Below are 23,866 nucleotides of genomic sequence, written 5' to 3'. Positions count from 1 at the left end.
GCACGGCTAATTTTTTCTATTTTTAGTTGTCTGGCTAATTTCTTTCTATTTTTAGTAGAGACGGGGTCTCTCTGAGGCTGGTCTCACACTCCTGACCTCAAGTGATCCTCCTGCCTCGGTCTCCCAGAGTGCTAGGATTACAGGCGTGAGCCACTGTGCCTGGCCTGTTTACATCTTTTTACTTTATTCTCCTTCCTTTTATCATGAGCCCTTTTCTAAGCCCTACTGCCACCAGGCTTCAGGAAAACAGACATATTATGTCTTATGGTTTAAATAATTTTCTGAGGCCATTTCTGTCCATATATAATCAACCTGTACCTCCTATTAATAGTCTTACCATCAAGAATCACCTCAATTCAATGTCAGAAAGAATTGATTCTAGAACACAAACTATATTAGCAGTAAACTTTCTATACTGGGAAGGTCCCAGACTAGGGAATCCTGTGGTCTTGGCACCATGGTACTATACTACTCCCGTCTGATGTGATACGTGCTTTATCGCATTCCTTCATTTTGCTGTCTCTTTTACCCCTTCTCCTTTAACTTCAACTCCCTCTCACTGGATTTTTCCTATTAGCATTTAAATATGCTCAAGGATCTTCCTTCTAAAAACAACTACTCTGCCTCTATCTCAACTACTTTTTAAGCTACTACCGTCTCTTGTTTCTCTTCAAAATAAATTGAATGTATTCGATGACTTGAATAAATTATATTCATTTGCTGCAAAACTTAGAAAATAAGTCATATTGAAGTAAAATTTATATATAATAAATATATTCATTTTAAGTGTACACGTCAATGAATTTTGACAAATGAATGCACTTGTGTAATAACCATCCCAGTAAAGCTAAATAACATTTCCATCACCCCAAAAGTTCTCTTGTGCCCCTTTTCATTCAATCCTCCTTCCCCATACCTGGTCCCAGGCAACCACTAACCTGCTTGCTGTCACCTTAGATTAGTTTGGGTCATTCTAGTATTTTATCCAAATGCAGTCATATAGCATGCACTCTTTTGAGTATGTTGCTTTTGCTCAGCATACTGATTTTGAGGTTGGTAAACCATGTTGTTGCTGTATCCATTTTCTGCATTTTTCACTGCTCATTCACCGTCAATACACTGCAGCATGGTTTCTGCCTCTCCACTCCACCAAAACTGTCTCACAGTTTTACAAATGACCTTCAGGCCACTAACCCAGCAGATCCTATTCATTTCTTGTCTGTTATCTAGGAAGCATTTGACATTGACCTTTCCCTTGGCTTTGATGACACCACATTGCTCTGCTTTCTTCTCTCACTCTAGCCATTTGGTTTCAGTTTCCTGTTCCGTGTATCCCTTATATGTTGGCGTTCCTTCAGGGCTCAGACCTAGGTCTTTACCTCACATTCTACATGATTTCCCTTGGGTGATCTCCACTCCCAAGGCTTCAATTATCCTCAACGTGCTGATAACTCCAGTTCAGGCCCCCTGCCAAGCTGAAGACATGTATGTCCAGCTGCCTGGCAGATGACACCGCTTAGATGACTCAAGCATCCAAAATGGTACTGCACCATCTTCCGCTACAATTCTTTTCTGGTATTCCCTATCAGTTCAATGACACTTTCTCTTAGTCATTAAAGCCAGGAATCTCAGTTATTCTTGACTGCTTTCTCTCCTTCATATCCTCAGTTAAACAATCACTAAATTAGATTCTACCTCCTAAGAATCTCTGTTGCTACTATCCTAGTCTAAACCTCTTACCTCTTGCATCTCTTCCCTTAACCACTGCCCTCCTTAATTGGTCTCTTTTAATTCCAGTCTTGCTCTCTTCAATCCATTTTCCACTATGCATACATCTGATCTGGTCACAGTCCTACTTACAGCCCTTCAAAGTAAAAGGGCCTTCAGGATCTGGTCCTTGCCAATTCAGCCTCATCTCTACTCTATCCCTGTATGTGACAGTTCAGCTATAGTGAAATTTAGTTCTTAGTAGTGGTCTTTATTTCAACATCTGGCTGTTCCTTATGCATAGAAAACTCTTCCTTCAATTATACCGCCCTTCCCTAGCTATTTCCTATTCATTCTTCAAGATTTCAGGGTAAATTTCACTTTCTCTCTTTTCTTCCTTCAATAAGCATTTGTGAATGCCTAGTATGTGTTTGACACTGGCTTAGGTAACCTTTTCACTCTTAAAAAAAGTAAAAGTGTTCTCTTTAAAGCAACATAGGTTATATATGCTTTTTAATTCCCCTGTCTTTAATAGAGCAATTAACTAGCTCTTTCAGTTTAGGTTTGGCTCTTGCCATTTCTTCTTTCCACAAGCTTCAGATATTAATGCATTTCCACTTATTTTCACTAGAACTGAGCATGTTTCTGGCTATAAAATAGTTACTAGTATTTCGCTGTCCCTTGTCTCAGGGTAGTGTTAGGGATACCAAAAAGAACATGTGATAAGAACAAGATGTTCACATACTAGGATTATGTAGAGGGAAAAGAAATTTATGTTGCTTTGAATGAAAGGCAGGCTGATCCAAGGCATATTCTGTTTGTAAGGTAAGTTTTTAATTCATCTGACTAAAAGATACATAATTTTCACAGAATTTGAATTTTTAAATCTACCTTTAAATTAACAGGGACCATGTTTATAAAATTTGATTGTAGGTATATACTGATGCCCCAAGAATAACTGCAATATTAATTTTCATTATATAACCTTTATTTACATTTAGTTTATAAATTATAATAAACTGAACACTTGTCTGTACTGGACAGCTAGCAAAACATATGTTACTTGTCCCTATTCTAATTTTTAACTACCCAGTTTTTAATTTATGGATTAACCCTACTTTACATAATTTCCTGTTTCCCTCTGAGACCTTGTTCCTGAAGAGGAATGGTTATCATTGTTAGAATGTAGACAGACATACAGCGTTTGTTTTTCAGATAAGATTAATACATAACCACATTTTAAAAATGGAGAAAAATTTACAAACAGAACAAATTTCCAATTCTGTTAATGTCAGTCTAGGTATTTGGAGTAAACCTTCCACTGAAGAGAACTGAAAAAGAGTGGATGAAATATTTTTTAAAATTCTTAAAATCATTAAAGAACTAATAATAGTGGGGAAATACTGAGCCAAAACTTAGGAGAAGACAACCAAGAAAAGTGTAGCACACAAAGGCACATTTTTGGCTTGAGGGTGTTTGTCAATTTGGTAGAAGTATCTTCAGTATTGAAACTGAGCTGCACTTGGGGTGAGCCTATAGGGCAGGGAGACAAAAAGCACTAGGCTCATCAAGGTAGGGACTCTAATGAACCACACCAACTTTAAGTTAGGACCCTGAAGTTCGCCCTCAAGTGTGAACTGGAAGTAAAAAAAAAAAAAAAAAAGTCCTTGTCAGACTTTCAGCCCAGATTTTTATCATTTGGTGGTCAAGAGAAACTGAGATAGTCTCTGACTAGTAATGTCTTCAGTCACCCAACAGAGAAAAATAAAAATCCTCTCTGGAGGAAGGTAACATTATATCCTATACTTAGGGCTTATATTATTCCTATACATATTTTTTCAAATACATGTTCAGCAGACAAAGATAACCAGACACCCAGGAAAACAAGCATTCATATGCAAGAATCAGCAGAAATGATAGATGATAGAAAAATAGACCATGAAAACCTTCAGGTGCTAATTGGCAAACTCACATTACACAAAATTGTTCACTAAGGCCACAGAAACAGCCAACCTTAGAAATTTCATCAGGGAACCAGAAACTATAAAGTGATATAGTAGATTTGAAAAAGAATCCAATAAAAATTCTAGAACTGGAAGATAAAGAATTCAAATGATGGATTTAACAGCAGATTAGATACAACTGAAGGAAGATTGCTGAACTATAAAATTTGTCAGAAAAAAAGTATCAAGAAGGCAGCTTCAAAAAGACAAGGTAGAAAGTGCGAAATCAAGAGTAAAGAGATAGAGAGGATACAGGGAAAACTATCTAATATACACGTATTTAAAGGTTCAGAAGGGCTGGGTGCGGTGGCTCACATGTGTAATCCTAGCACTCTGGGAGGCTGAGGCGGGTGGATTGCTCAAGGTCAGGAGTTGGAGATCAGCCTGAGCAAGAGCGAGACCCCCATCTCTACTAAAAATAGAAAGAAATGATCTGGACAACTAAAAATATATATATATAAATTAGCCGGGCATGGTGGCGCATGCCTGTAGTCCCAGCTACTCGGGAGGCTGAGGCAGGAGGATTGCTTGAGCCCAGGAGTGTGAGGTTGCTGTGAGCTAGGCTGACGCTGTGGCACTCTAGCCCGGGCAACAGAGCAAGACTCTGTCTAAAAAAAAAAAAAAAAAAAAGGTTGAGAAGGTGAGAGACAATATCTGAGGAGGTAACAGCTGAGATTATTTAGAATTGATGAAAGATGTTAGTTCATGGATTCTCAATGAATAAATGAATGCTCATTGCTCAATGAGTTCCTAGCAGAATAAATAAAAATAAACCCACACCCAGATACATGATAATAAAACTTCAGAAAACCAAAGGCAAAAATAACGCAATTTTAAAGTAGCCAGCTACCTTCGAAGGAGTGACAGATTGAGAACCAACTTCTCAGGAGCAGTGGAAGGTAAAGGCCAGGCAGAATCTATGTGCTGAAAGAAAATAACTTCCAACCTGGAATTCTATAAAAATATCCATCTAGAATTAAAGAAAAATAAAGGTCTTTTCAGATAAACAAAAATGGGAAAGGTCCCCACTAGCAGGCCAAGGCAAAAGCAAACTCTGAAGCAGGGTATGCAAACTTCTATTAATATAAAGAGCCAGATAGTAAATATTTCTTTCTTGCAGGCCTTACAGTATGGTATCTGTCACAACCACTCAACTCTGCTGTTGTAAGGGCAAAAGCAACCATAGGCAGTATATAAATGAATGAGCCTAGCAGTATTCCAGTGAAACTTTTTTTTGAGACAAAGTCTCACTCCATTGCCCTGGGAGGAGTGCAGTGGTGTCATCATAGCTCATTGCAACCTCAAACTCCTGGGCTCAAGTGATCCTTCTGCCTCAGCCTTCCAAGTAGCTGGGACTACAGGTGCCCCATGCCACCACACCTGGATAATTTTTTCTAATTTTCGCAGAGACAGGGTCTTGCTCTTGCTCAGACTGGTCTTGAACTCCTGACCTCAAGTGATCCTCCCACCTCAGCCTCCTGGAGGGCTAGGATTACAGGCATAAGCCACTGTGCCCAGCCCTTCTGTGAAACTTTATTCACAAAAACAGGCAGTGGGCTGGATTTGGCCTGTGGACTGTAGTTTGCTGAGTCCTGTGTTCTAAAGGATAAACTTCAGACAAAAGGGAAATGATCCCAGACGGAAAGGGAGAGATTTCAGAAAGACTGAAGGGCAAAATGGTAAATAAGTGAACACTGATTATATAAAGCTTGGTTTTAAGAAACATGTAGAACTAAAACATCTGGTAACAACAGCATATAACTTGGGAAAGGGGGTACATGGAGTGAGTGTTCTAGGTTCCTTGTATTAGCTTTCTGGGGGACGTATAAAGGTATTGATTAAATTAGACTTTGATATCTTCAGAGATGTATGTTGTAACTTCTAGAGTAACCACTAAAGGAATAAAAGTAAGATAAAACTTCCACACTACTACAAGGGGAAAAAATGGGATAACTGAAAATAAGGCAAGAAAGGAGGGAAAATTTAAACATGAAACAGGGTAAGACAAACAGACAAAAATAAGCTTTAAACCTAAACAGTAATTTCATGAATATACATGATTAAATGTTTCAATTAAAAGACAGTGAATATCAGACTATTTTTAGCTTCTGAGATCAGAGATCAGACTATTTTTAAAAACACAATTATATGTTGTTTATTTGAGATACATCTAAAATGTGAGCAACTAGAAAGGCAGAAAGTAAAAGAAAGGTTAAGAACTAAAATCTCTTCACTAAAACATAATCATTCAATAGTTTATTTCCTTAAAGATATTGTTTTTCAGGATAAGATCATACTGAATATGTAATGGTGCATCCCTCTAGGACACAGCATTTTGTACATTTTTCTATTATTGTAAATCAGTTTTCAAAGAATGAATATTCCTAGCATTTCGGATTGTTTGGAATTTTTTTTTTTTTGAGACAGAGTCTCGCTCTGTTGCCCAGGCTAGAGTGCCATGGCATCATGCCTAATGCCTAGCCCACAGCAACCTCAAACTCCTGGGCTCAATCAGTCCTCCTGACTCAGTCTCCCAAGTAGCTGGGACTACAGGCGCTTGCCACCACGCCTGACTAATTTTTTGTTTCTATTCTTAGTTGGCTGGCTAATTTTTTCTATTTTTAGTACAGATGGGGTCTCACTCTTAACTTAGGCTGGTCTCGAACTCCTGCCCTCAAGCGATCCTTCCGCCTTAGCCTCCCAGAGTGCTGGGATTATGGGTGTGGGCCACCTGGCCTGGCCTTGTTTGGAATTTTGAGTTCTCTGAATAACTTCAGGGAAACTATTTTGTCAATTACTAAAGATAATGTGATTCTAAAATTTTTATTGGCCCAATATGCATTTAAAGGAGTCTTGGGGCTATGCTTGCTATTTCATGTTAATTTTTTATTGATCCTGCTAATTTATTGAACCTTGTAATAAATTAGAAGTTCCAAGGCGATGCACATATAATTTTAGTGGAACAAAAATTTCTACCATTATTCCCTTTCAAAGTATCTTGCAAGTGCCTATGTCTCATCTTAAGGAATTAATATTTTACCAAAAAACTTTTTAAAAACACCAGGGAAAGGCTCTGGACTAGATATTTTCTGATAGCTTATTCTGCCCTCACAACAACACTCTAAGGGATGTATGGTTATCTCCTTTAGTCATGCGCGATTAAGAAATAAATTGCTGAAGGTCCCACAGTTAGTAATCGGCCAACAAAAGTTTTGTTTTTTCTATTTATTTAATATTTTTTGAGACAGGGTCTAGCTCTGTCGCCCAGGCTGGAGTGCAGTGGCGTGATCATAACTCACTGCAGCCTCCAACTCCTGGGCTCAAGGGATCCTCCTGCCTCAGCCTCCGGAGTAGCTGGGACTACAGGCCGGTGCCACCACGCCCAGCTAACTTTTCTATTTTTAGTAGCGACGGGGTCTACACCATATTGCTCAGGCTGGTCTCGAACCCGGGGCCTCCCAAAGTGCTAGGATTACAGGATGAGCCACTGTGCCCCGCTCGACCTAGGTTTTGAATCCAGGGCGACGGCAAGCTAAGGAACCCCTGGGCTTTCCCGTGGTCAGAGCTGCTGATACATATCTCTACAATTTCCCAAATACTGCTCACTTTTATAGTTTCAAATTTAGACTAAGAGCTTCTCGCTATGGTAATGATTAATCCAAATGGGGTGGAGAGCCTGTTTCCTAGTGTACTGATTTCAGGTGTTGTTTCCTGAACTTGACATATCCCAGTTCGGGAGCCTTAAAGCCCTGGAAGCACAGATGAAGGAGCATGGCCCATACGTCAGCACTCCCGGGCTCCTCCTGCCGAGGGCAAGGCGGCACCGAAGAAAAGGTGGCGTCTACACGATTCTGGGTGGGCCCCTGAAACCGCGATTATTGGTCGGTGAACATTCTTCAGGAACAGGCCCATATTAGCTACTAAGACTGCTAACCTCAGTCGAACTGACGACGGGCATGGTATCTACTTACTTTCGGCTCGGGCTAACCCTCCGGCACTTTTTGCTAATTGGGGTCTGGCTCGCCAGCACAGCGTGCCGCGCGGCCCTAACCGACCTACAGCCGAGACTCCGAGGTTTGGCGCCTCGGCCAGGTCCGGCTCCACAGTCGGTTAAGGAACCAGAGTCTCGCGAGATCTGGGAGGAAAGGGGCGGGAGACGCCCGCGTGCACGCGCCCGAGAGCCGTTAGGGTGGAACTCCTCCCGGGCGGGGCGGGCGGAGCGAATATAGTTGGACGCCAGTTGGAGGAGCCCCCGCGGAAAACGACTAAGCGCGAGGAGCGTGCGCGCTCCCGTCGCGGCGACGGTGGCGGCGAGCGGCGTCAGAGCTTGGAGGGGGGGGTTGACGGCTTCTGGCGGGTGGCGGTGTTGGAGGCGAGAGCTTGCTTAGCCCGTGTCGCTTCTGTCCCAGGAACTGGACGGAGAGTGAGGGCACGAGGGTCGCTTTCGGGGGCTGCTGCCTTCCACGTACACGTCGTCGTGAGGAGCGCAGCCCGGACTCCAGCAATCCCTCCGACTCCCTTTCCGCACGTCTTGAGGCGGCGGCGGCCACCGAGACAGCATCGCACCTTCCCCCACCCTTTTCCCTCATCCCCCGCCCAGAAGGGCCCGGTCTGCGCCCCACCCCCGCCGTCCGTCCGCTACGCCGCCGCCATGTCGGCGCAGGCCCAGATGCGCGCGATGCTGGACCAGCTGATGGGCACCTCCCGGGACGGTAAGTCTCTGCCGGGGCCCTGGGGGTGGGGGAGGGGATGGGCACTGAGAAGGGAAGGGGGTCCGAGGGCGCACCTGGGCGCGCGACTGTGGCTTGAGTAAGGGGCTCCCAGATTGGTAACACGAGGTCCCCGGCCCCGGTCCCATCCAATCAGGGCTTGGCAGGCGAGCTTGGGGGGCGGTGACAGTGCGGATTGGCGGGAACTGCTGCCAATGGGGTGAGGCAGGGCCTGGAGGCAAAAAGGAGAGTTTGTGCTTTTAATGTTGACTTGGCTGGGACCGAAGAGTCTCTATTGCGTAGTCTGGAGGCCCGTTTTGTTGCTGATTAGGTACCTGTGGACCGCTAAAGCCTCTGCCCCCTGATCTAATTCCTTAACCCAGAGCTTTGGGATCATCTCTCGCCGCCGTCCTCTAGAGTATCCGGAGAGAAGCTCCCCTCTTCCTCTTCTTGGGTCTGGAGGAAACCTTTACTCCTAACCTAGTCCCAGAGATGCACCATCGAGCCCCACAGAAACAACCATTTTTATGGAAAATCTGACCCAAACCATGGTTTCTTGAAGTGGGTGTGTTTGACCCCATTTTGTGAAAAGAAAAATGTTAATGGCCTGTTTTTCTGAGAGACCTCCATTTTGTTAAACAATTTAATAGAGGCTTTGTTCAGTAAATATTGACAAATGTTGCCTGTGCCCCAAATAAAACCGTTTTGAAAATTTGGTGCCCAGTGAAGTAGAATTGAGGGAAACAAAGGTCTTTTTAGGCGCTGAGGTTAGACTCTGTATAGAAAGACACTAAGTGCTGGATTATCCTTTTGTTATAAAGAGAATTTCTAAATGATGAAATACTTTTTGCTTTTTTGGTGATGACAATAATGTATTCTTTCAGATTCAACTCAAATCCATGCAAATATGGAAGAAAGGTCTAGTTTAGTACTTTCTCTCTTAAAAACAATGCAAGAGTCCTTGCTAGTTTTTATATGTTGCTTGTTTAGGCATATAGTTTCTTAGCCATTTAAATGCTTTTTTCCTGACAAGTTATTTAAATTGCTTGATTTAAGAGAAAAGACACATCTTAAATTTAGTTTGTAACAATTGCTCTTATAATTTACTTGAGTGCTTTGCAGCAAAATATGAGTAGATTAAAAAAAACTATTGCATTCAGATCTTTTTTAGCAATGAATATTTAGAATGGCTTTTCAGTGTTCACAATTGAGTTTTAATAAAAACCCACATTGGGAACTTTTCTTCGTAGAACATATAGACAGATGGTTGTAGACGGCAACTCTACTTGTGGTTGTGTAGAGAGAAAGGAAAGATTGGGAAGGAAATGAGTTTTATTTGCGTGTAAACCCTTGAAAGTTAGCATTAGCTTAAAAAGCCACTAGAGAAATTTAATGGTTATCGTTTCTCATGTTTAGATAACAATGGTTACTTTGTAACTGCAGCACGTCTTAACATTGCTCCTTTTCAAACATGAGAGAGGGTCTTGGGAACATGCTTCATCACATTTTAGCTAACAGAATAATCTTTGTAATAAAATTATAGAAATTATTTAAGGTTTACTGTACACGATCCTTTTAATCCCTGATGGATACCATTTTTGGTTATCTTCTGTTTGGATTGGATTTCCTCATTTTACTGGGAGGGTAGTTGGATCAAGGTAACCATTACCTGAGAAGTTTCTGAACTAAGCAGCCCGTCTAGTATTGCAAAGCTCAATTTAAAATATTTATATATATTTCTGTGTGTGTAGTCAGCAGAAATATGGATTTCTTAAAATCCACTCTGCTTTGTATATTTTTTTAAATGTATCTGTTACTGGATTTTTTGCCTTCATACTTAGAGGATTTATGAATGAACTCATAATTAGGAGTCCAGGATAATATTTAGTTGAAATGACTGGATTTTCACTGCTGTATTGGGGTCAGAAGTAAGAAAGATACTACTTTCAAGGAAAAGAATTGGATGTTTTTTTAGATATTCAAATTTGTTCTTTTATGTATGAAAGATAAGAATCAGAACATTCTTTTCCTTCTTACCAGATATTTAATGAGTTTACATATTTCATTTTATGGATTCAGGACCTTTAAATAATTAGGATTGTTCTTTTTTAGCATACAGTCAACTTCAAGTTATCCAGGGATAGGGGAACATGGATACGTCCCCTGAATAACACCATGTAATTTGAAACCATATAATGGGAAGCCTTGTATTGGACACATGAACAGCTTACGGGAATGCTGTTGGGTGTCTTTGGCACTAAGGTGGAAATGGGGATCCAGGAGGTGGGAGAGAGGTGGAAAAGGTAGGTGGGAGGGTATTTAAGGCAGCTCTGTTTTTTTTCTTTTTTTAACTCCCAGAGACCAACTATCAAGCAACCACTCTTTTTTGGTAGCGGGTCTCAAGGTGGCGATGACCCCCTCAATCCCTAGTGTCCTATCTGTAAAGGAATCTGAAGTGGCACAAGAGTTCTGGTGCTCTGGGAAAATACTGCTCTCCCCTTCCACGTCCCAACAGAGTTTTTAATTAGTTCCTTTTAAAACTCCTTGGAGATTTAAGTCTGTTAGTTAAAGTACCTTATCTTGAATTGCTTAAATCAGTTAATTATTTAGATTACCTAAACTTCACTGGAATCCTTAGGAATAGGAATTTTGGTAGCAGGGAAGTGGAGAGGTAACTTTGGATCACTGGGCACTTCAAGAGAGGACAGTCCTGGGTGAGTGGTGGAAGTGGGGGGCTTTGAACAACCAGAGGGCAGCATGATGGTGCTGGGAGGCTGGGCAGGGGATGACCAGGAGGTGGGAGAGGAATGCATAAGGGAGGTGGGAGGGCCAAAGACAAACTTTGCCTTCTTTGCAATTTTGCCTAGGGCCCTGGTGGTGGCAACCGCCTGTGTGCCACTGAAAATCGTGCCGATGCCTGGCATACTGCATAAATGGAAGCAGGGTACCGCGTGAGTTGAAACATTGGTCACACTATATAAAGTTTGTATATGTGAATCAGTGTAACTCATACCCATATAACTGGGGGTCTGACTGTATTTGGATTTTTCTGATAAGGCATCATGGGCTAAGGAAAAGAGCACTGGGCTGAGACTCAGGAGACCTGGTTTCTAGCCCCAGCTGTACCTCTAATTGTAACCTTGGGTAAGTCACTTAACCTTTTTTGCCTCAAGTTAAGTCTATAATTTGTTATCTGGGAAACCAAATAATTTCCTATGTTATACTAAAAAAATGTTGAAAAATAAATAATTGTAAGTTTTTTTTTAGAAAGGAGGAACTATAAGTAGATATTAATGACTAGTATCTTTATCTCAAGTTTATGCTTCATTACATTTTATAAATACCTTTCTGTTTTAGTTAGCATTAATGGAGGGGAGAGGGATAGTTTGTTTTTCCTGAGCATATTCCATTGGAAAGCAAGGAGGAGCTACACAGGAAAATTCAAGATACAGTTTGAGAATTGTCTTATGTGACAGTTGGAGGAACCCAGTGTCCACCCACAGACTGTGATCATTATTGCTGTGCTGGATTAATTGCAAGAGTGTCCCTCAGCTGAAGCCCTTTGCCAACAAATGCAGTTTGTTATAATAAGTCTCTGGTCCTGATTCCAGGAAGGCCTGGAAGGTGTAAGAGATAGGAATTAAATAAAATTGAGGGTGTGGATTTAGTTTACATCCTAAACTTAGAAATTAGGGAAGTTACAGAAGGTAGTTCTTAGGGTTCCATATCTCTTAATTGCTTATACCTTTAATTGGGAGCAGAGACCACCTCTGAAAGGTTAAAACAGGCCAGGAACGGCAGCTTGCCCTCAAACAACCAGTAGGCTAAGAATGTAGCATATACAATAGAATTTTATAGCATCTTAGTTGTCCATGGTGGTTAAGAAATGTTTTGGGCGAGCTAAATCTTTCAGATAATTTTAGCTATCTTTCTAACTGTATGGTGTGCTTCCTCAGTTAATAAGAATATGTTAATCATAATATTTCTGCTGATCAGTTATATTGTGCAATAGTTAAAGTTTATGGGGTATAACATTGAAAGGATACTCATCCTGGGAGATATCCAGGAAAATACAGTTCAGAAAGTCATTTACCTGTTTCTAATTTAAGTTTAGTGATAGGACAGTCTGACATTGCTGCTTTTCTGAAAAATTATTGAATTAAAGACGGAAGTAGTATTTTCCTTAGTGGATTTTCTTCTTTATAAAATCGTCTTTACTGTAATCTGTGTTCCTCGACTTGTCATCAACATTGAAAGCATTTTCTCTTAATTTTCTCTCATTAACATAATGAACCATATTCATTTCTTGGTCAGTTCTGAGCCATTCTTTTATTCCACTTGGAGCATTCATTTTAATTGAAGGAGGCGGAGCCTTTAATGTACAAGCTCATATTTTTGAAACGATAATGGGGTATATCTTAGTCTAGAGCTTGGAAATTTTTTAACATTATGAGAAATTTTAGCAAATGTTAGGTTAAACAGTAGTTTCTCTCAGTTTTAATAACTATTTGACTTTATCAGTGTTCCAGGCATGTTCAAAACACTGAAAGCTCTGTTAGCACCTACGTAGTGAATCAGTTAAAAAAAAAAAAAGTTTTCCTCATTTTGTGTTTTGTTTTTTTTTTTTATTTTCTGATAGAGAGATGGGTCTAGCTATGTTGCCCAGGCTGGTCTTGAACTCCTGGGCTCAAGCAGTCCTGCCTTGGCCTCCCAAAGTGCTGGGATTGCAGGTGTAAGCCACCATGTTTGGCCCTCGTTTTGCATTTTGAACTCTGAATAATATTTCTATCTACAGAGCAGCCTAGAAAACAATAAAAAGTATCACCTCACATAACCCTGCATTATCCCTGGATTCTCTGCATTTGTTTAGCTCTCCCCACGTAAGCTGATGCTTCTGAGACGTTCTTTTACTTCAGGTGAAAAAAAATAAATCGAAACCATAGAAAAATCATTTTGTCTATCTCTGCATCAGCTCTATAAGGAAAAAGTAGTAGCTTTTAGTTTAGGTAGGGTGATGTCATATGAGGATAAAATGGTGAGCAGCATGTTCAAGATGGGTAATAGGGATTTAAAGGCAATTAGTTGTCACGGGTCAGGGTCAGGTTTAGTGAGTCAGATAGTGTTCAGTAACAGGTAGTTCATACAAGCATTAAAGCTTGAAGTTGCTGAGAGTTCAGGGAAGCCAGTGGGATTGAGATAGGCAGGTGGCTTAACTGAAGGTCAGTAAGTGTGGGCAAGATTAGATAAATGAGGCAAATTCTCCTCAAAAATGGAATTCCAGAAAGGTGCTTGAAATGGACTGAATCCTTAAAGCCCGGTGCTGTTACTATATATAGTTCTTGAGGAAACAAGCAATTCTACCCAGCTTAATCAGTCTACTAAGAAATAGTAGACTAAGAAGATGAAGGAAGTTGGAACATCTTGCTGGAGAAGGAATGAGGGAGTGGAAGAGGGTAAGTTTCTGACGGGAATCTTGTGGCTTTAGTAACCTGCAGAAAAGCAATTGTGTTTCTTTCTGGTTTAAATTCTCAAGCACTAGCAGCTGCTAGGGTGGATATTGGAAAACAAGGCTGAAATAGAACAATTAATCAATTTTGTAAGATTATTGAGGCTATAGAAAAAAGTAGTTTGTAAAAACTCTGAAATTGTCTACAGCTTCATGTTTTTGTTTGAATTGTATAACTTCTGACTTTAAGAAGTCAAAGCCATCGCAAAGTATCATGTAGTTCAGTCAACTGAATAAATGTCATATTTTGCTATTTAACATGGGCCAGAGAAAAGAATCTTTAAAACTTCTCTCCAAAAACCACTCACTCAGTATTGACCCATATGTTCTAATGTAGTTGTGAACCACGTACTACAGATGTTTGACCTACTTGACTCAGCATGAAAAGAATTTAACCAGCTGCCCTTGATGAATCTTTTGTCATGTCTCCTGAATATGGTAAATAGTTTTTTTTATCCTCTTCTTGAGACCTCAGATTTCTGCAGACCCCAGTTTTCTCTTTGGAATTAAACTTTTCAAAGCTTTGCTATTCAGTTGAAGTAGTTGTGGATATTTATTGGATAATAGGTATAGAACACCTGGCTGTTGTGTTCTGTGTTTTGCCCTACATTGGTTTACACAATATATCCTTTTTAGTTACTTGAGGGTATGTTTTAGATCAGGGTCTGGCACTATGGCCTCCTGCTTTTTGTAAATAAAGTTTTATTGGAACACAAACGTGCCCACTCGTATACATATTGCCTATGGCTGCTTTGCCTTTAAACAGCAGAGTTGAATAGTTGCAACAGGGTCATAAATCCCACACGCCAAAGATTTACTATCTGGCAGTTTACGAAAAAGTGATCACTTGTTTTAGGTAAGTGATTCTCAAAGTGTGGTCCTCAGACCAGCAGCCTCAGCATGACTTGGGAACTTGTTAGAAATGCAAATTCGGGGGATGGGGCCCCAACAATCTGTTTTAAGAAGCCTTCCAGGTGATTCTGATGGACATTAAAAGTTTAAGAAACCTTGTCCTAGGTAAATGTTTTCTAAATGTTCATCACATATATTGCCTTTATTTTTTTTTATTGTTTTCTGTTTGTTTAATATTTTTCTTTATGTCAACTAACTTTCTAAAAATTGAAGTTAAGTTTTAAAAGTTTGTATCACCATAAAAATAAATACAACTAAGACAAAATGGTGTATTATAAGGTATAACTAGACCCTATTGTCACTTAGGGTTCCCTGTGCTAAAAATTAGAACTTGTGAGATGTATTAAATATACTATTGTCAAATGGGCACTTTTTTCCTGACTTAATCATGACAAATAACTTTCTTACTAAGTGACCGAGTGTTGTTAAACATGTCATGTTGGCCGGGTGTGGTGGTGCACACCTGTAGTCCCAGCTAATGGGAGGCTGAGGCAGGAGGATTGCTTGAGCCCAGGGGTTTGAGGCTGCAGTGAGCTACGATCATGCCACTGTACTTGAGTCTGGGTGACAGAGTGAGACCTTGCTTCTTAAAAAAAAAATTGTGTGTGTGTGTGTATATATATATGTAACTGTAAAATTTCATATCAGTGAAATCATATAACACCTACAGTCATCTATTGTGCAAATCTCATACTTTGGAAAATACTGTTCTAGGTAGTGTGCATGTGAAAGGAAAGCTGATTGAACTGTATATACCCAAGCCTGTAAGCAGAAATGACTGGCCAGAAATACAAGCCTGTGACACAGAGAGATGTAGGAGATCCCTAGAGAGGCCCATCTAGACCTCCAGGGTGAAATTACCCCATTTAGCTCGATTTCTCACCTCTGCTTTAGTGTTTTGGTCCATGGGTCAGCAGTTCTGCAGAATTTCACCAACTGATTTCACAAGGGGAATGCGAAAAGGTACCTGTCTGTGGGTAAAGCTGGTTATTAAAGAGAAACCTGGAATAGAAATTCCGGGGCAAGTGGCTATGATTCTGCATCATAGACAGGGGAACAGAGCAGGGCATGCTTGCTAGGAATAGCAGTTGATTCACCTCAGAGTCTTGAAGCTATGTATTAGTACTGAGAAATTCCTGTGTTTTACGATTTACTATTTAATTTGCCTTCTGTTAGAGGGAACGCTTCCCTACACATGACGTTCTATTTATTTATTAGTTGATGTGCTTTAGGGTATAGTCACTGTTGATAGCAATTGAATCTTACTTTTCTGAGTATCCCCAGGTTGCTGAGTTGTTTTAGTTATTTCTTCCTTTCCTCTTCTTAGAGATTATAGACATACTTGCTTCTGTCATCTTTTGCCTCTGTGCTGAAATAATCCTAGAGGGACCAAAAATCTAATGGGGAGTGAAGATTTACATGTGAATAGTTATGTTTATTTTTAAGTGATACATTCTGTGATACTGATTTTAGGTATCTGATTTTGAAAAAGTGTTTTAAAAAGTATAAAGGACAATCAAACACCTATGTGAATGAACAAATGTTATTTTGTACATTTCTGTCAAATTTTAAAAAGTGAATAATGCATTACAAATAAAGTCTCGTATGTTCTTCTTCATGGTCTCAGTCCCTTCCCCAAAGGCAACCCTTGCTGTGAATTTGGTGTGTATTGAGTGTGACACAGTATTTCTGCTGTGTTGTTTCAGTAGTTTTAAGGCTCACGTCTCCTTCATGGTAATCTGTTTTTCATTTTAATTTCCTTCCTTTATCATTGGGTTGATTGTCTGTCACCTCTGTCCTTTAATATTCTCATCTCTTTTCCCTTTTTATTTCTTTCCTTTGTTGGTTTCAGATTTTGGGGGTGGCTCTAGTTGGCTCCTATAGCTTTTACCGGTGGATGAGCAGTGTCTTTTTTGATAGATATATCAGCCAATCACTTTTTCTTTGATTCTTTTCAGCTATTTCTTCATAGCCAAAGGTAGCTTTCATTACTTCTAATTTTGTGTATAGAAAGTTGTGGGTGATGGAACGTACTAGATATCCAGAGTGCAAGTATTACTATATCAGAGTTGCAGCTCTGCAAGTAAGTATCAAAATATGTAATTTAGCAGACTGCAACTTTTTATGACATATATCTTTCATTTGTTTGTTTGGGGTGGGGGCTCTCTGTGTTGCTGAGGCTGATCTGAAACTTCTGGCCTCAAGCAATCCTCTCACCTTGGCCTCCCAAAATGCTAGGATTACAGGGTGAGCCATTGTGCCCACCCTTCTGTGACATATATTTTAAAACACGTTCTATATAACCCACTTTAGAACTTTATTTTTTTTCGCTTAAACATTTTTATTTATTTTTTTAGAGATAGGGTCCCACTCTGTTGCCCAGGGTGGAGAGCAGTGGTGCGATTACAGCTCATTGCAACCTCGAAATCGTGGGCTCATAGAACTTAATTTTAAAGTAACTATTTCATGTTTTTGTAATGTCTCTCTTAAGTCCAAGAAGAGAAAACTACCTGTGATTCAGATGTTCTCAAATAATATGTTAATAGATTTTCTAAAGTAGGTACCCCGAGAAATGTAATGTCATTCATCTTTGCCAACTGCTAAGACTCTTTGCTTGTATAAGGAGAGAAGATAGGGTTGGGACAGGGAGTGGAATAGAGCCCTTGGAATGTAGTTAGTCTAGTATTTCGGTTCTCACATTTCCATCATCACCATTCTCAGCTCTTAAAGACCCTACAGGCTTTTTTCCTACTCCCAAGGCTGATTGCCAGTCTCATTCTTTATAATTTTGTTACGTGGATTTTCACAGACAAGTGGGCTAGATTTTCAGAATTTTAAAAACATTATTAATCTTTGATCATATCCAACAAGAATGAACTTTTTCTGGAAATTTCTTCTACAGTGGGCATTGTGTTTTTTAAATTTTGGGCTTGTCATGGGGAGTATTGGTGGGAGTGACATTGGTACCTATTTGTAATTATAAATTTACAGGGCCATGTGAACCAAAGGATCATAAGGGATGGCCTTTCTGAACTGTATAGTGCCGTATGTTTGCATTTTCTGGAGGAAGGGAAAACTGCTACTACTACTCAGTGTGACTTTATAAGTTCTGTTTGAAAGAGATGACTTGATACATTTGGAAGTCATTCTGCTGTAATTTTTTCCCCCATTGCCATCTTTGGTGTAGTATTCTTTCTTTTCTTTCCTTATGTAATAAATATATGCCTGAAAACTTTAACATATATCAAGTCATATTAAATGTTTCCGAAGCATCTGTAGTCATATTATGTTAAAATGTGGTGGATCTTTTTATAAAATGAACCCTGTACTTTGAACTGCTTAAATATACAGTGGGTTAAATGGAGTGTATCTGTTAACAAGGGAACATAGAGCAAAGGAGTAATAAGGTTTTTTTTAAAGGTTAATTACTAAAGGGGTGTATAGGTGGATTTTAAGATGACTTCTGAAGGAACAACAAAGGTAGGTGGGAGAAGTTAGTAGAGTTGGTGAGAAAGTTTGAAGAGGGTGTAAAAATTACCAGATTGGTTCCTCAGTATAGTAGTTACTGTGCAGCAGTAGTCACCTGCTTTGACCTTGGTTCCACATGAAGACACAGATTTTACTTGTGCATTTCTTAAGGTCTCTTTCTGCCCTGGAATAGACTAGAAATTGGCCATGGGTCTCTATACAGTTCTCGCATTATTATGTGGACTTGGTAGCTTATGTTGGAACAGATGGAGGGAGAAAATTGGAGGGAAAAAGAGGGAGGAACATTTTTCTGTCTTTGAGGATTCAAGGGGTCAGGGAAACAAGACATTTTAAGCTTTCAGTTCTATACCTTACTAAATCTGCTTTCCTTTCACTGAAGTGTTATGGATCTTTCAGAGGGAAGGGGCCTGCCCTGTCTCAAGCCACCTGTGACACAGGGCCCCTAACAGCTGTACCTGTGGGGAGGGTTTTGATTGTCACACTGGAGAATATGGGAGGGCTTCCCCTCCCCTGCTCCCATTTATAGACATGGGGATGCTTCCATTGCTGTGTGCTGTTGCATTTTCTCCTCCCTCTTTGTTTTCCCTAAGCTAAGCTCTAAGCTAATTCTGTACAAAAGAAATACTGATTGTTTTTGTAAATTGCTTGCCATTAATGCCTGATAATATGCAGTAAAATAGGATTCTGCGTACCATTCAATATGTCAAATATTACAAACTTGAAGGTTCTTTTGAAATTACAATACTAAACTCAGTTCACTTTTGCTTAGCCTTCACAGTTGTTGATCACATAGCATGGTCATCCACTCACAGCTTAAAAAATACAGGGAGCATCGGAGAGAATGGGTAAAGTAAAATTTTGATGTTTTTAAAATAGCAACTAAATCTGTGAAAGTTGATTTGATTTCTTGTTTGTATGGGAGGGAGAGGGTGGGTAGCACTGGCGGGGGAGGGGTGGATATTGGGAAAATAGCATGCACCATATATATTAATAAAATGATGTCAGATACCACCTAGGCTAAGGTTTTAACTGTTACTACTAAAATTTAAATCACTTTTAGAAAAAGGGAGGACCATAAAATGGCAGTGTTGGAAATTACAATGGGCTTATTTTTCCCTCTTAACAGATTGAAGGGGTTTTTGAGAATAGCAGTATTTGAGTACAGTTTGGACAGGAGCCCTCTTTTTAAAATGACCTGTCCATATTCCCTGAGTGAAACTGACTACCTCAGTACCTCCTTAGGCTCTGTTACCATTGGTGAAGGAACTAGAGAGGAATAGTATGCATCCTAGTTTTTATTGTTTACCTGTGACTCAGATGTTTCCAAATAAATGTTATAATTCATGAAACTCATGAAAGGGTCGAACAAAAGAGAGGGGTAAAAGGGTTGTTACCTTGAAGATAGTTGTTTGGTGGGAAATATTAATAGAAAATTTGATGCTTCTGTCAAAAAGAAAAACACTTCACCTGCCAAAGTTCTAAATCAAGTTTCTAATTCTAAAAACTTGACTGTGTAGTTGTATGCAAAGCTTAATTAACTATTATGGAAGTTATAAGGTAGAGAGACCTTCATGTTTTTACAGGTATGACATTTTTGTTGACTGAAATCACTTGGTCTAGTCTCTGCTTCATTATTTTAAATTTTTTTTTTTACTTTGTCTATACACTAGAAATGTAGATTAAAAAATGAAAAAAAAATAAGAAATCAAATTTTACCCAAAATATGTTATTCTGGCCCCACCTTTGCTATTCCCTTACATGAAGCCATTTGCCAAAGCCAAATATGGTTTACTTACTGTTCCCTAAACCTTTCTACCTCTGTAAGCTTTATTTGGTTTGGACTGTTCTTTTTTCTATTTTTCTTCAGTCTAAGTTCTTTCTTTCCTTTAAATTTTGGCTTCTACTTATTGCATGAAGCCTTTCCCAACCTCTCCAGTCTTGGTGGTCGTTCTAGTCTTAGAATTCCTGAAGTACTTACCTAATTGAAACACCTATTTGGCACTTGGATCATGTTATCTTGTATTATTACTTATTCGTTTATATGACTTATTTCTTTAGCAAAATTTTGGGCTTTTTGAGGGTAGAAAGCTTGTTTTATATGCCTCTTTGCAACTCCATTGCCTAGTACAGAGGATATAGTCACTAATAGGTTTGATTCTGTGATTTGAATCCAGTGTTATAACAGGCAAATTTTTTCCCCATAATTTAGGTTATTTTTATGAGTGCCCACAAAACCCAAAGGTAAAGTACATTGAACTCATAAAATAATTATAAGGAGATTGGTTCATATTCCCTATTCGTGATCTTTTCTTTTCTTTTTATTGTAAATAGGCACTGTTTTACCTAGTTTCTTTTGAAAAACATGGTTTGGGCCAGATATCTTGACAGAAACCAAAATTACCAGTATTTTTATTTTAAAATTCTTTGTTGCTTTAGCAAAATTGCACTTTCATAGAATAAGTCCAAATAAATTTATTAAATACTGCATGATTATGTAGCCAAATTGTTTTACAATGTCAACCTTAAAAAATAAAGTCCTTTAAGTAGAAGTTTAAAAATATCAATAAACAGATACTTAGTTGTTACTCCCTCTCAGGGTATTTCCATATCTCAAATTATTAGGGATTTTATTATTTTATTGTTTTAAAGATTGCTATAATAGCTGATATTTGACAGCCATAGATGTTGTTTGCTACAGTTATCAAATATTTATGGAGCACCCATTCATTTGCAGTGAGGAGTTATTTTTAAATGCTTTTTGGCATTTATAGAAACTGATTCTTTTTTTAAAAGCTCACCAGGGAAAAGATGTACAACTATTATGTATCCATAAAAATTAAAAAAAAAAAAAAAAAAGTCACCAGGAATACTTGCTGGTTTTCAATATTTGTATTTGGAATTGTTCATATTTTACCTAATAGTCTTCAGGACACATATGCCTTAATTTTAAATTTAATGTGATATATTAAGCAAAAACAGTCACTAGACTTGATGAAAGATTTTGTTAGTAAAAAAACTTCCACGAATCTTGATTTTATTTGAAGGCCTGAGTGGTTAGTTTAACAAAGCACTGAAATGATACACTGTTGCATTATTATAAAGCTTAGATACTTGTAGCAGGGAGGCTACTATTAGTAGATATGTAAGGGTTTTTCTTTTTCTTTTTTTTTTTTTCAACTTTTAAAATTTTGTCATCTTTTAAATTCCTTCACATAATTAGGGTACAGATTTAAAACAAATTTTTTTTCTCATATGCTAGGAAGCAAAGAGCTTTTAATACAGCATTGCTATTCTGGGTGTGAGCTTATCATAGTACCATTATAACAAGAGCTTGAGGCCCTCACCAAAATCTTGAAATATTCTTTTTTTAAGAGACATTTTTTTTAAAACCCCAGTTGGCGCAAGGACTACTTTCCAGAGCTCCAGCCTTGGACTTTTACCTATGGTCAGACATACTCTTATCTGGGGTTACACTTGTTAAGTCAGTATTTTAAAAAAGAAAACACCCCGATTTTGTTCACTTTTGTTTTCATACACAAGAATCTTTACAGTCAACATGTACTTCTAGATGCTGTATTGAAATTGCTGGCAGAGTCTATTCTATACAAACTGAACAATCTGGCCCCTTGTTTTATTTGTAAAGGTTCAATGTATCTATGCCTGCCTACTTCATTCTGCAAGGGAGTGTCAGAAAGGCCCCGCATTCGCCGAGCCGTGAGTTATCACTAACTTTTCAGATGTGTTAATAAATGTGGAACAAAAGCAGTTGTGTTTAAAAGGAAGAAAGGACCATCAAAATAACCTTTATTATAGTAGCAGGCGTGAACACTAAATGGATTATTCCAAATTGTGTCAAAAATAACCTACTAGAGACTATCCTCTAGAAAACCTATTGTTGAACTGCTCTGAAGCTATCATTTTAGCTGTAAATCACTGTTCTTAAAACTTCATATACCCTGGTTACAAATTAGAATGTTCTTTAAATCTTTTTAACCATGTTAAAACAATTTGAACAAAATCTTACCCCATCTAAAAATGACAGTATTTAGTTGAATTCAAGTTAAGCTCTTCAATGTAAGACCACATGAAGGGGTAAAGTTTTAACTTTTTTTGTTATTCACATGTGGAAACACAGAAACTAATTTAAATGATTGAATCACTCCCTAGATGAAAGTTTTTGGGGTGCTGCAGGCATCATGTGAAGTACATGAGCTACAAAGGTATTTATAGTATCTTTTGGTACCAATAGTTCTCGCTTCAGTAATTCACCAGTAGGTTTTCATTCATCATTGATGATATCAATTTAAGGCTAAAATAAAACACCTACATTTCTTAGGGCTTATTCTATATAGAAAGAGGAAACGTCCTTTGAGTTTTTCTTTTGTTTTTCCAAAGAGATTCTAAGCAAAAAAATTATAACTAACTTCAGTATTTTGTTATTAGTTCTAGTTACTTTTCTTTTTCTTAGACTCTTTAAAGTTTTGAGTAGATAGCCATATTTGATAAGCAAGTTGGATGCTTCAGTTGTTTAGGAGGTGTATTGTGTTATGTGAAGACAGAATGAATTTAAATGTACCCAGTTTGGCAATATATAGCACAGACTACATAAAACTTGGAGATGTGGAACCTTTGGAGGCATTAAAGTTAACGTTTCATTTAGGCAATGTGCCTTTGTTTGACTGGTGTGTAAGTCCTTCTTCCAGGTTTGTGCGCTCTTAAACGCGTTATTCTACCCTCTCTAACTCCTCCCAGCAGCAAAAAGGGAGACACTTCAGCTGGAACAAAATAGTGGAAGAAATGGCGTCTGGGGTTCAGTGGGGATTCGCAGTGTGTATGCAATGTTTGCAAGATTACTTTTTATGTTTTTCAGTTACTGTAAACAATTACAAAATATATCAATGCTTATCGAGAAGGGAACATTGTATACCAGTAGAAACTCTCCTAGTGGGTCTGCTGCAAGTCGCTTAACCTCTTGGGGCCTTAGTTTTCTCATCTGCAGTATGAAGGAGTTGGACTCCATAATCTTTAAGGTCCATTCCTGCTCTAAAACACTATGCTTTTCTGAAGTACTGTATTTAACAGAATGCATTGCTTTCCCACTTTGACTATTTGAATTACATGTGCAGTATACTTACTGCAACTGCATGTTGTCTAAAATAGTTTTTCTATAGGATGTTATATAAAAAACTAATCCCTCTTGGGCTGATTTATAAATGTGTGTGTATATAGCCACACATAAACAGCTAGTGGTGGTAGGGCTCTCAGAAAATAAATACTTTCCGGTTGTCTAACCTTGAATGTTATTAACTTTTCTATATTACAGGAGATACTACTCGTCAGCGAATCAAATTCAGTGATGACAGAGTATGCAAGAGTCACCTTCTCAACTGTTGCCCCCATGATGTCCTTTCTGGAACTGTATGTATTTTTTAAATTTATTGTTTGATTACTGGTATGCTATAGTAATGAACTACTTGATGAAGTCTTAATTCTTTGTCAAATTATTAACAATTTTTTGACACTGTATTGCATCCCTTATT

General features: G+C 38.7%; 1 protein-coding gene across 1 annotated transcript in view; it reads left to right on the top strand.

The window, feature by feature from the left end:
- The first annotated feature begins 7,955 nt into the window (after positions 1–7,955).
- Positions 7,956–23,866, top strand: part of LOC105814684 (putative RNA-binding protein Luc7-like 2) — a 69,585-nt gene continuing 53,674 nt past the window's right edge. Inside the window, exons 1-2 of the mRNA XM_012649751.1 lie at positions 7,956–8,422; positions 23,650–23,744. Of these exons, the coding sequence (XP_012505205.1) occupies positions 8,362–8,422; positions 23,650–23,744 (156 nt within the window). The 5' untranslated portion in view covers positions 7,956–8,361. The remainder of the gene's footprint in view (positions 8,423–23,649; positions 23,745–23,866) is intronic.

Source organism: Propithecus coquereli, unplaced genomic scaffold (genome assembly GCF_000956105.1).
Source record: "Propithecus coquereli isolate 6110/MARCELLA unplaced genomic scaffold, Pcoq_1.0 Scaffold302, whole genome shotgun sequence".
NCBI lineage: Eukaryota > Metazoa > Chordata > Mammalia > Primates > Indriidae > Propithecus > Propithecus coquereli.
Note: the sequence above shows the minus strand (reverse complement) of the source record. Positions and strands in the feature narration are given on the sequence as shown.